This window comes from Erpetoichthys calabaricus, chromosome 18 (genome assembly GCF_900747795.2).
Source record: "Erpetoichthys calabaricus chromosome 18, fErpCal1.3, whole genome shotgun sequence".
In the NCBI taxonomy this organism is placed as follows: domain Eukaryota; kingdom Metazoa; phylum Chordata; class Cladistia; order Polypteriformes; family Polypteridae; genus Erpetoichthys; species Erpetoichthys calabaricus.
This window is the reverse complement of record NC_041411.2, coordinates 15,380,490-15,394,064: the sequence shown is the minus strand read 5'-3', so window position 1 is coordinate 15,394,064 and position 13,575 is coordinate 15,380,490. Positions and strand designations below refer to the sequence as shown.

The window sequence follows — 13,575 nt, the reverse complement described above, 5'->3', positions numbered from 1 at the left end:
TTTAAGTAATTTGAAAATATAAATAGCATGGTCAGATATTTATCTCAAACTGCCTGGAGATTTCAGAAATTTGCTGTTAATTTGTTCATGTATTTAACAACATTTTAATTAATCTTTCTAATGATAGTAGACTTACATATGACATATAATGATATGATAATTAGTTCAATATAAGTGACTGGCTCAGCTAGAATAAAAATCCTAAAAAACTGCAGTTCCATAAACTATAATCGGACTACAGCTTCTTAATTAGCAGAATTTTATATACATAGGTTGTAAAGATTTAAAAATAATAAGCACTTGATTTTTCTTACTTGATTACATAGCTTAAGAAATTTTACTGAATTAACTAATTAGAGCCAGGAACTCAACAGGAGTGATAAATGGCATTGTTAAGAGTATGTCTTCTTTTGTAAATATCATCTAAGAAACTGTACCCTTTTGGAAGAAGTTCACTAGCTTCTTGTACTGTTACCATGTAGACTGTAATGTAGAGCAAATCACACTGTAAGAAGTGTCATTTCATTATACCCCTTAGACCCACAGAGAGAGAGAGAACAGAGCGTCAAATTAAAGCTAAACTCCGCAGCATCATGATGAGCAAAGACCTGGAAAATGTAACTTCTAAGGAGGTAAACATTTCAAGAGCAATCTTAATTCCCAAGTTCTGGAACTCAGCTGCCCAAATATGTATTCCTTTTTTATGAAATTTTCTTTTCTCTTTATCATTGCTGATGCTGTTTGTAGATACGCAATGAACTGGAGCAGCATATGAACTGTAACCTGAAAGAGTACAAGGAATTTATTGACAATGAAATGCTGCTGATCCTTGGGCAAATGGACAAGGCCACGCTGATTTTTGATCATGTGTATCTGGTATGTTGTTGGACCAGGCCAAAACTCTCATTTAGAATTTGCTTTGGTCAGTCTGTTTCTGTTACTATGGATAATAAATATATTCTTTTTTACATTTTCACTCATTTTATGATTGAAACCAATTTTTATCATATGCCTGGGGAATTTAGTCTATATATACACAGTATAATAACAATCGGCACTCAAACTCTGTGGTTGAATTTCATATAGCAATGGGAATTCTTTACAGTTCTCTATTTGAATAACTTAGTCCGGCAGAAATAATATGGTAGTGTGTGAGATATTATTTTCTTTATTATTTAAACCCCACTGTTAAAATTAGTTGTATTCTTCATCCTTTTATCTTAAATATTTTGTTTGGCATTTATGAATTTCTGGATTTAGGTTTTTTTTTCTTTTGGTTATTATGTTTTTATTATGAATTCTCCTGAAAAGGAGAAATAAGCAAATTGTTTGTATCATTGACCTCATAATCTCCAGGATATCAAAATACCATTTTTTTTTTTCCAAATTTTGTATTGGAAGTATCTCATATCGTTTACACTAGTAGTTAAGTGTTTCATTCAGCATGTATAAGATTAATAGGGATAGCACCAATGTTGTTTTCTGCTAGTTCCTGAGACAGCAAAATGTGAAAAGTGATGTATCTTGTTCTTTTGCCATTTTTTACAGGGATCTGAGTGGAATGCCTCCAACTTAGAGGAACTGCAGAGCTCAGGGTAAGTGATGTTTGCCAGACCTGTATTTTATGAAAGAAAACAGACTGTCATTTAGAATTTAATTCTGAAAAAAATATAAACATTAATTTTTAAAGATGTTATTAATAAAATTTATTTTCTCATTTGTCAGAGTGATGAAAGGCTTTGTTGATGAGCACTGAAGCTTAAAATAAGAAAATATATAATTAATTATTATATCTAAGTACATTATACTTAAATCTTAAACTGTCCCATGCATATATTTTTATTCTTATTTTAGTGTTGGCTACATACTCAACGTAACCAGAGAAATTGATAACTTTTTTCCGGGCTTGTTTTCATATCACAACATACGAGTGTATGATGAGGAAGCCACTGATCTTTTGGCCCACTGGAATGACACCTACAACTTCATAGTTAAAGCAAAGTGAGTACAAGCTTGTTGGTCAGGGCATAACTTACACTGAGAAAATGGCAATTTGAGCAGAATGCTGATAAAGATCTAATTTATATGTCATATTTATGTCACAATTTTGAATAAAATTTGAAACAAAATGTGAGGATCAGCAGAAATACTGGAAAAGATTAAAAATATCTCCAACTATTTTGGTTTATTTAATATTTGCTGAGTACGTGTTGGATGACGCAAAGAGCGTTTTAAGTTTTAGCCTTTGTCAAACTTAGTCAGATTGAAGAATCTTAATGACTATAGTTTTCTAGTTTTGCTTCACATGTCCTGTTGGTTTCAGGTCTGCATTTACACAAAAACTCATAAGGATTTATCTTTGTGTTCTGCTAATCTAGTGTTATTCTATTGCTAGAAGGGTTATTTATTTATTTATTTATTTACTTATTTAATGTAATGAAATAAGTTGTCTTGTCCTTTAAGGTCTATCCACATGTTGCTCCATTGTTGGTTTATTTAGCTTCAAATTGATAATGTCACACTGATTGGGTTACAAACATTATGCTAGACACTGAGCATCAGATAGTCTAGGCTATTATTCATAATGAGAGGTACTGTATACTGTATAGTGCTTTTTTTTTTTAACTAAAACCACTAATGTCTTTTGTAAAAAGATCAATTTCTGTGTGTTTGTAACACAATATGCTTGTTAGCAGTTTTACCTTGAATTAATGCCTGTTTCTTGGTACTGTGTCTCATTGCATTGTGACAACACAAGGATATTATTCACCCTCAGACACCTGTTTCCATACCCATACACATTTGTTACATTTCCATTGTTAGTGTTAGCCTTATAGTTGCATTACTCGGCATTTTTCCTTCTTCCATGGTACCATGGTGTATGTGTGTGTGTGTGTATAATATATATACATACACAGTGGACCCTTGACTTACGAACTCAATTCGTTTGCGAGGGCTGGTTGTAACTCAAGTTGGTTGTAAGTCAAGACTATTTTTCCCATAAGAAATAATGGAAATACCCATAATGCGTTCCGAACCTCCCACAGCAACACTTACTTAACATTTTCATAATAAAAAAGTGTTGTATAATGTGCATAATTTACCAAAACATCAATAATTTTTCTAATGTACTAACCAAAAAGTTATAAAAAGTGCCTAGCCTACCAGAAACAACAATTTCATACTGTACTCACCATTTAATTTGACATCTTTGGGCTGCAGGAAGGGAGGAGGAGGAGAATGAAATGGAAGGTGGTTATTGTTTGGAAGGAGCCTCCTTATACAAATCTTTTCTTTGTAAAATTGTCGAGATGGTGGATTTCGACATGCTGTACATATTAGCAAGATCGGTCACACAAACACCACTCTCATATATTTCCGCACAATTTCCTTCTTTGTTTCGATTGTGATTGCTTTCTTTACCTTCGTTACCTTCTCTTCCTTCCTTAGCAATTATCGAAATAAATTATATAAATCACTGCACTGACGAAAATTACGTCCACAAACACATGTATCTGGGCTCCGACTGACGCTTACAAACGCTCTTGGCTGTTTGTTTACAATCGCACAAGCGGATACACGTGACCGCATTCAGGTCGTAACGCAAGATGTTGGTCGTAAATCAAAACAAAAATTTTGGTCATAAATCAAGTTGTTCTCATGTCAGGTCGGTCGTATATCAAGGGGTGACTGTATGTGTGTATATATATATATATATATATATATATATATATATATATATATATATATATATGTATATATGTATATATACAGTATATATATATATATATATATATAATGACACAGTTTAGATTGTAAGCTCCTCCTTCCACTTCCTAATTACTAATAATGCAATATTCAGTTGGAGATTGAATATTGGAGTCCAGAGATTATTTTAATCATACCTATCAAAACATGTTTTTTCTTAGTCGTACATGCTGCTACATTCTCTTGAAGCACAGGTGTCAATCTGCTCTGCAGTTAATTAACCAGAGCTTATAGCTGATTGCGTGCCTTACCACTTATGTGTTGTCTTGAACATGTGCTGCAACATTGAAGTAGTTCTAAAATATCAATGAAGTAGGGAAAACAATGTTATGAAACCATGCACTTTTTAAGCCCACAGTGATGAGCGGCCTCTACACCAATATTTGTTGATTGCATTTTTTAGTAACTTGATTGTTTAAAGTTGTGAATGATTTTTGTTTAAATAAGTTGCTGAGCTCTAGTATGCTGGCTCCAACGTGACATTGAGAGTTTTGTCTATCCTTCCACTTATTTGTAGTTAAAGGGTTTTTCTTAAGATATGCAGCAATCCGCCACAGCATTAAAACCGCTTGCCTAATTGCATAGGCCCCCTTCATGCCTATAAAACCTCTTTTTACTTGTCGAGGCATGGATTCCACAGACCTATGAAGGTGTCTTGCGGTATCAGGCACCAAGACCTTCATTGATCAGACTTATTTTTCCAGCACATCCCACAGATGCTGGGTCTGATTGAAATCTGGGGAATTTGGAGGCCCAGTCAACACCTTGAACTCTTTGATGTTCCTCAAACCATTCTGGAACAATTTTTGCAGTGTGGCATGGTACAATATTGTGCTGAAAGAGGCCACTGCTATCAGCGAATACTGCTGCAATGAAGGGGGTATGTGTGTTCTGCAGTAGTTTTTAGGTAGGTGGTACATGTCAAAATAACATACATATGAATGCCAGGATCCAAGGTTTTCCAACAGTACATTGCCTACAGCATCACACTGCCTTCACCGAGTTGTCTTCCTCCCATAGTGCATCCTGCTGCCATCCCTTCCCAGGTAAATGATGTGAGTGCTCCCGGCCACCCACATGAGATGGGGTCACTATGAGTTTTATGACTGCCTTGAGGCTATGCAGCCCCGTACACAGCAAGATGTGATGCATTGTTTGTTCTGACACTTTTCTGTTATGGCCAGCATTAAGTTTTTCAGCAGTTTGGGCAACAGTAGCTCTTCTGTGGGAACAAACCAGGTGGGCTAGCCATCACTCTGCACATGCATTAATGAGCCTTGAGCACCCATGACCCCATGCTGGTTTACTGGACAATTTTGCACCTGTTAAAGTCCCTCAGATCCTTATGCTTGCCCATTTTTCTTGTCTCCAAAATATCACCTTCAAGAACTGACAGTTCACTTGTTGCCTAATCCAGATGCCATTGTAATGAGAAAATCGGTATTATTCACTTCAATTCTCAGTGGTTTTATTATTGGGACTGATGTGTGTATATTCTTCTGTTGGAGCAAAATAGCTGATACTGACTAGTAGTAGTGCTGTTACATGCCCAGAGTACAGTAAAATTCTTACTTGAATGTCTGATCAACATGGAACATACAGACATGCTTTAGTGCTATGATAAAGAAGAAGGTATTTAAATACAGAACTTAATGTAATTGAATAGAAACAGACAAATCAGCTTACCTGATGTACTCTTTATTTGTGTGACAGGGAAGGTCCAATTTTACAGTCTGGCATCGGTTATACAGCTGATTGAAGTAATTAACTATGGCTGGTATTTTTTCATCTCAAATTAAAATGCCGTATATAAGACACAATTAGTTAAGATTGGTGATCTAATATAATTTTAGATAGCTAAATAAGTATTATACAAAGAGCAGTGAAGTGCTTCAAACATTGATTACCAAAACCTATATGTTTTTATTGTCAGTTGTTGAATTATAATTGTTTTTCTCCCTTTCTTCTCTCCCCAGAAAGAACCATTCAAAATGTCTTGTTCATTGCAAGATGGGTGTAAGCCGCTCAGCATCTACAGTCATAGCCTATGCTATGAAAGAGTATGGGTGGTCGCTAGAAGTAGCATATAACTATGTCAAGCAGAAGCGAAGCATTACACGTCCAAATGCAGGCTTCATGAGACAGCTGGCAGAGTATGAAGGAATCTTAGATGCAAGGTAATGGCTTTTTGTGGGTTTTTTTGTTTTGTTTTGTTTGTTTTTTTAAACAAATTTCACATTGCTATAAAAGTATGTACAAATTTCAGTAACCTGCTGATAATAACTAACATTAAAATTTATTGACAGTTATTTTGTGTGTGTGTGTATATAGAGATATTTATATGTATGTGTATATACTGTATCTATGTATGTCTATGCATATATATATGGGCTGAGAATCGATTAAAAATTGTAAGTGTGAAATTAATACATAAATCATGAAGTAAATACACACTGAATCACAAATTTAATGTAGAATCAATATAAGGGAATTAAAAAAAATACTGGCATAGTTTAAACAGTGTTAAACCTTTTCACCATTTGCCCTTTCTATCTGACGGTGACTGCCATACTACAGTATTTCATGAGGTCACCAACTTATTTCAAATGGTAGCATTAGTGATGTAAAAATGACTGCTTTTCCATTTATGTAGAGTTCTTCTGGAGTAAATTTTAAAATGATTTAAAGGTTATTGTTTGCTTCATATATTTTATTTTTCCTAAGACAAAAGGGAAATAATATTCATTCGTTAATATGTTCCAGTTTAGTCCCTCATAGGGTTATAGGAAGATGGAGGTTATGTAGCACCACTGGATGCAAGGCAGAAATTAATGTGGGCCGAGACTGAAGTCCATCACAGGAAATGCTCATACTAACACATACAAGCGCAGGAAAATTTAGAGTTGCTTTATAACCCATAATCATTGTAATTGTGTTAAGCTTATTTCTATATTTTTCTTTGTTTCTTTTAGTAAACAGCGGCACAATAAATTATGGCGTCCTGACTCTGATTCAGAAATGGCGGATGGTCAGCAAGCCTGTTTGCAACTTGATGAGGCTGGTGAAAACCCATCTGAGTTTACAATTAGACCACCTGATGAGCTGTGGGATGTAGATGGAGCAAGACCTTCACCAAGTAGGACAATAGGTGTTGAAGTGGATCCTGCTGATCCACCCAATTATAACTATTACTTCAGGAGACTGTCCGATTCTGCATTGGACAGTGAACCTTCTACCCCTGTGCGAGCCCCGCCACTACTAGACATGGATCGAGTTTATATTGAAATTGAAGATGTTGAAAGAGATGCACTACTAGATGATGAGCCGTTTGAAGGTAGAGAGTGTTCTCTACATCATTTTGCTGTTGCTAGTGAAGGTACAGCTGCTCAGACATGTCGATTTGAACCATTAGAAGCTGAAATTCGTAGGAAGCTGGATTTTGGCACTGTAGAGGAGGAGGATGAAGAGGAGGCAGAAGCAGAGGTTGCTTTGTTAATGGGACCACAACGTGAAGGGGGAAACATTGGTGAAGGTGAGGAGAATAGTGCACATGTCAAAGAAGATATACAGGCTCCCCGCTGCTCTTCCATTGAAGAACAAAACAGGCTTAACAACAAAAATTCAAACAATAACAACAGTCTCAGTAGCAAACGGAGCTTTCAAGAAGGGTCTGACGTGAGTAAGACAGCCACTATATTTCCCTAATACAGTAGCAATTATTTATTGGGTAACACACTTTAATGCCTTTAGTACCATTTATCTTTAATTATTTTTAACAATAGTTTATAAATACATATTTTTAAATTTGCACATAAGCTTTATTTAAATACAAACCTTAAAAATGTCAAATGAAAGCTTTTGGGAGGGGGGGTGTCAGGAGTATATTCTGCTGGCATTTATTTTTAATCAGTATCTGTGCACAGTGTTTTGAGTATTATTAAGAAGAGGCATCAGATATTGGCAATTATGACTGAAGCACAAGTAAGATTGAACGGCGTTTGTTCAATGTGAACGTTTCCCTTGTCCAAACATAACTTTGTTTTCTGTGCCCTCACCACATATTTGTTTTTGTCTGTTTCCTCTTTTTCTTATATTTTAGGACAGTGCTAACATCAGAAGTATCCACAAAGTCAAGCCTTTATATTGGGTCTGTACAGAATGCATGCCTTCCCCTAGCCATCTGTGCTGTGAATCCATGAAAATCAACCATTCTCAGAGCCTTAACCCAGTTCAACAGAGTGGCAATTGTACCTTGGGGAATCCTGTAATGCGTCCCTTGTCAGGTGTGGTTAAAAAGTCATTGGGAAACTGTGCTATCTGTGGCATTACTGCATCAGAATCCTTTTTGAAAACCTGCCATCAAAAGGTGGATCCAGTAAGCTGTGATGGCTTTATTGAGAATGTGCAGGCACGCTGGGAGTCTAGTTTCTTGACAAAAATTGGAGAACTTAATGAAAAAGCTCCAAAGAATATCAAAGACCTTAAACTGCTTAAAATCAGTCTAGATGAAGAAAAGCCCGTGGTGGCTAGCTACTTAATGCAACATCAGGAATCCATAATTCAGCTTCAGAAAGCTGGCTTGGTCAAGAAACACGCTAAAGAGCTAGAAAAGCTGACCAACATAGCAGTGGATAACAGCAAAGCATCAGTACAACTGAGAGATGGTGAACATATGGATTTCACTTCTGAACATGAGAGTCTTCTCACAGGAAGCCAGAAAGACGTACAAGTTGATTTTGTGAGTAAGGTGTGTGAACCAAATCAGCAGCAGACTTCCACACCACATTCTGGCCACCTGAGTACCCCCCTGTGCCTGACTAGAGATCTCCTGAAGACTGTGGGTGGACAGACTCCTACATCTTCTCCCCATGGCTCAACTTTGACCCGGAGCTCTAGCAGTGATAGCATTCACAGCATACGAGGAAAGCCAGGTCTTGTCAAACAGCGTGCTCAGGAGATAGAAGCCAGGCTTCGTCTGGCTGGACTCACTGTGTCTTCCAGGCTGAAGCGATCCAACTCCCTGGCCAAGCTGGCCAGCCTCAACTTTTCTTCAGATGACCTTTCTTCCATTGGTTCCTCTGCAGAATGTAATGTCACCTTTATAAGTAGGTCAGCATCCAGCAAAGATAGTCGTAGCTGGCAGCTGAGTAGTGTTCAGCGCGAGACAAAAAAAACGTTTATGAGCAGCTTCTTAAAATCACCTCTTGAGGTCAGCACCTTCAGTCCTGGTAGCTGATGTTCTAATGTAAATTTGAGTTTTAATGAGCATGATGGGTACAACAAGAGTTTGCAAACTTGAAATGTAATTACAGGAAGAATACAAAGATTAAAAATTATGCATTATGTGTAAATAATTTCACAAGGTATTTAAAAAAAAAAAAAAAGAATCTCTAAATACTGTTATTTATAAGTAGTTATGGACATCAAGGATTTCACATGGAGGTGATTGTCTTTAAAGTGACTATAATAGAATAGTGGGGCCCTCTGAAGCCGCTGTGAAGTTCACAATGCGCACGTGATGTGTGTAGTTTTTATTAGTGATGCTCTTTTAATTTAACCAGCCGTGAACAGTGCAAGATTGGGCATGGTGATTTATGTCAAGATTTTACCTGCTGTAAAAATATAATATACTCCAAAACTTCAACAACACATACAGGAACTGTGACATAACCTCTGTTGTAAATACAGTTAGAGTTAACTCATTGTCTTGAGAAGCATGGGTTTAATCAGCTTTGATAGGTCTCATGCTAGCCAATGTGTGGAAGGGTAGATTGCAGAGGGCTAAATGAATGTACAGTATACGCTGCTGCTTTCAGTTTCTGAATGTATTAATAAATGGTATAAAGTTTAGTGAAGAGTATCTGGCTTGCAGGAGCCCAAGCGAGTGAGACTAGCTGTACTGTATCATGTGCCATTTTCATCACAGCTTCATATCTGTAATGGGGCAGGTAGCTTGAAGGTTTTGAAATGGCCATTAACTGATCTTATTGGAATATTCCACTGAAATAGTTGCTCTTTAGGATGAAAGAAACTGTTTGTTTGTATAACATGATAAAGTGCAAAACAAGGATATATGATTTTAAAAATGTTTCTAAAAATGATAAATTAGGTTAAGGCTGAATTATAAGCTACAGTTAAAGAAATCTTATTACCTAATGTGTTCAGGTTGGTTAGGTCTCTGATCAGTTGAAATTAAATAATGCAGCATCCAGTGATACATTTTCAAATGCGTAAAAGCCTCTTCTGTGACCAGTGGCAAACTGCGATCAGACGTGCTCGATCATTTTTCTTTTACTATTTTGATTTTCATCCACTGACCCTTAGTAGCTGACAGCTCTCTCTACCTCCATTATTTCACCACTGTGGTGCTAGTCTTATTTTTCAGGAAAATAGTGCTACTGTTTACTGTGTGCTTCAATCACTAAATCGCAAGCTCTTCAAGCAGTTTAGTTAAAGTGGTTGTGGAATATTTGTGGAAGGTTATACTAAGGCATAAGTAGAGGTCCACTACTTCAAGGGTGTTTGCCACTTGAGGAGTAAACAACCTATTAAACAGTTCCAGCAGATATCGAATTATGTGGAATATTTAGAATATTTCAATATTTATGTTGAACCTTTGAAGTCCAAAAAACTACATACATGGACATGTAATTTCCAGACCAGAATTGGAGTGAAAGAAATATTTTGGAATGTCCTGAAGCTCTTTTGAGTTAAAGATGTGTTGCTACACATACTTTTGAAATTTTAGCTTATACATTTTTAAAATTCACACTACCCTGAGTGTTAATGTGAAAAGCTGCTCCACCACATATTCAAGCATTTGGTGTGCTTTTACTTACCGCAGTCTTTCCTCCACTTTAAGTAGGTTCTGTACTTCTTTGTCTTATTGCACATCTAAAATGCCAAACCAGAGATTACATGATTTTATTAAGCTCTATATTTTTGTCACCTCAGCCTCAATTATTGTATAGTTTAATTTTATTAACACATTCCCCTCTCCTGTTATTTGCGGTAGAATACTTTTCCAGTTGAGGCAGAGAGAAATTCATTCTTTGACCATTTTTCCCTTTTCATGAAAACAGACGTGGTTTTTCATTTGTTGAGCTAGTTAAAGTTTGCCATGTCTTCTGTTAGTCTGGCACAATTTAAAGTATCTATTACTCATTCCTCCCATAAATTGCTATACTCTTATTAAACTTTCACCTGTTCTAAATGATGTAAAAGTAATAGGAACCAGAAACACAATGTATGTACTTTATGAGCTATGCCAGTTCTAGCTTTGCTTTAATTGTGTTTTACCATCACTAATGTTCGTTATCTTAATGGGATGTTCACCTTATTCACTATTCTTAAAATCTGGTGAAATATGCATTTTACGCCCAGCATATTATCCTCTGTAGTCAAGCTTGGAGAATTCAAAAGACAGAAGACCATTGTAATTTGCACTTTTCAGTTTGGTTGTATCACTACTTTAGCTAGTACTGCAGATTTTTGTTAGGCAATGTAGGGCATTTAGGGTCCTCTGAATAATTCTGAATGTTTGGCACAAGTCTGAACTTGTGTCATTGATTGATTGTTCAACAAGTCGTCCCTTTAATGAACGTTCATCTTATTTATGGGTTAGTGAGTCAATCTAAAGGAGTGATCAGGTACAAAATTATGCTGCTTTAGAGGCAAGAGTAATGACATGCAATTTGGTCTGTCATCTGGTACTCATAATAGGACACAAATGGGTGGTGGAACTTGTGAAGATGGTAGAATTATTACTTTTAAAGAGTGATTTATTGTTTAAATACACTTGTTGAATCACTGTACTGTACAAGAAAGTTCTTAAGCTTGCTGTGTGTTGAACTTTTTTCATCTCACTATTCTGAGTCTTATTGTACATCTGTGTATATAATTTGGATCACAGTTGACTGTTTTGCTATTGTGCCACCAGGCAGATCTGTGTATGTGCTCGTGTATGTATTGTATCCCAAACAGAAAATACAAGCTACCCGTGATTATCAAGTATACAAATGGAACTGTCCCAGCATCAAGTAAGCAGCATTCCTAACTGAAAATTAGTGAAGGAAAGTGCGTCAGTATTTAAATATTTTCCACAGGTATTCAGTTAGGCAAGAATAGATAATTTAATTTTATTTTTCACTGTGTATACATACATATATAGTATATACATTTATGTATATATGTGTATGTATAAATATATAATATAATGTGTATATGTGTAATATATATGCACACTAGTATACAAATGTAAGATCACGTCAAATTGAGTAGGTTATAATAAAAAAATCTTGTAAATTTGTGTGAGCGTGTGTGTATAATGTGTTTGTGTATCTATTTATATATTTGTGTGTGTGTATATATAAATATATATGTGTATAGCAGTATATATATGTGTATAGTAATATATTAAATTATAACAAAATGAGTTTATTCATATGTGTATATATAATTGTTTTTATATTCATTTTGAGTTTGTATACACAATCCATTTGTCCATATATCATATTTTTAATGTACAGGATATGTTTTTTCACTGTGTCTGTATGGCTGGGTGTACGGCTGAGCACATGCAATGTAAACGATATATCTGAACCTGATGGAATTCTACTATAATGCATTTTTTATGCAACATTGTCTCCACCTAATTGCTGTATTAGACTAATTGTAACAGTTACGTGTTTGGTCAGGTTATGATTGTACATCTAGGAAATTTCTGTCAGAATGTTACCTGTAAACCGGTCACAGGTTTGTTCTCATTATAAAAATGGCACAAGCACAGATCTGGCCTCCACAATCCTCCAGTCCCCTCTGTTCACTGATGTAGCAGATAGTCAGTAGGCATTGTCTGTATTCACAAATCTAATTCTGTACTCTGCATCATGGTGGCGTTTGTGTGTTTGTTTGCTGCTGACTTTTTCCCCATTGTTTTTTTTTTTTATTATGGCATTTTTTAATATATTGTATCAATACACAAGTGCCTTAAATCCATACTGTCATCAACATTGTGCGTAGTTTATATAACCATAATCATTGGTGCACTTTTCTGGCAAGAGAGTCAAAGATGAGGAGGGTGGGACATGTGAATGGTGGCCCTGTTATATTTGAGAAAGAAAGCAACAGAGTTTTTTATTGCTTTTATTTTCATCAGTGGTGTAAGGAGTGAGAGGATAGGCAATTGAAAGTTGGCCTCACTTACATTATAGTGTATTATCTGCCACATTTGTTCCTAAACATTAGTTAATAATTGCTACTAAACCCACAAGCTAATACTTGCCAATCAGCAGCTCTTTTGCTCAGTGATGATACTGTTAAATTTTCATCAGATATCAGAAAGTGACCAAAGCTATCAGAGGGAGCTAATGCAGAAGACTCCAATATCAAATGACAGATTGGATATTTGGTATTGAGGTTTGTAGCTTTCCGTGTTGGAGGAGATGTACTGTACCAGGAAGGAAATAAAATGTAATTTGCACAAGTCAAGGATCAGCACTGTCCCCATGTGGCCAAAATGACTGCAGTTTTTATCACTGCATCTTTCAGGAGCCCTAGGAGGAAAAGTAAATTGTATCATTGGTGACTTTTTTATGTTTAGTTTTTTTATGTTTTTTTTTTTTTTTTTTTTTTTTTTTTGTGTGTCTTGATGTTTTAATGTAATTTTTGATTTTATATTTATGTATGCAGTAAATTGTTTTTGTACTGTACATTTACTGTACTTTGAATGCATATTGCACTTTTTTATATTTGTTAAAATGTACTGTATGTGTTTATTATTAAATAAACTTTTTCATTCTGTAATTA

At 35.6% G+C, this 13,575-nt stretch overlaps 1 protein-coding gene across 2 annotated transcripts in view; it reads left to right on the top strand.

The window, feature by feature from the left end:
* ssh1a (slingshot protein phosphatase 1a) overlaps nt 1–13,575 on the top strand; it is a 61,404-nt gene extending 47,829 nt beyond the window's left edge. For both annotated transcript variants that reach the window (XM_051921318.1, XM_051921319.1), the window contains 8 exons: nt 539–632; nt 748–876; nt 1,549–1,595; nt 1,855–2,001; nt 5,745–5,945; nt 6,741–7,443; nt 7,868–9,727; nt 9,884–13,575. In XM_051921318.1, coding sequence (XP_051777278.1) covers nt 539–632; nt 748–876; nt 1,549–1,595; nt 1,855–2,001; nt 5,745–5,945; nt 6,741–7,443; nt 7,868–9,004 — 2,458 coding nt within the window. In that variant the 3' untranslated portion in view covers nt 9,005–9,727; nt 9,884–13,575. The remainder of the gene's footprint in view (nt 1–538; nt 633–747; nt 877–1,548; nt 1,596–1,854; nt 2,002–5,744; nt 5,946–6,740; nt 7,444–7,867; nt 9,728–9,883) is intronic.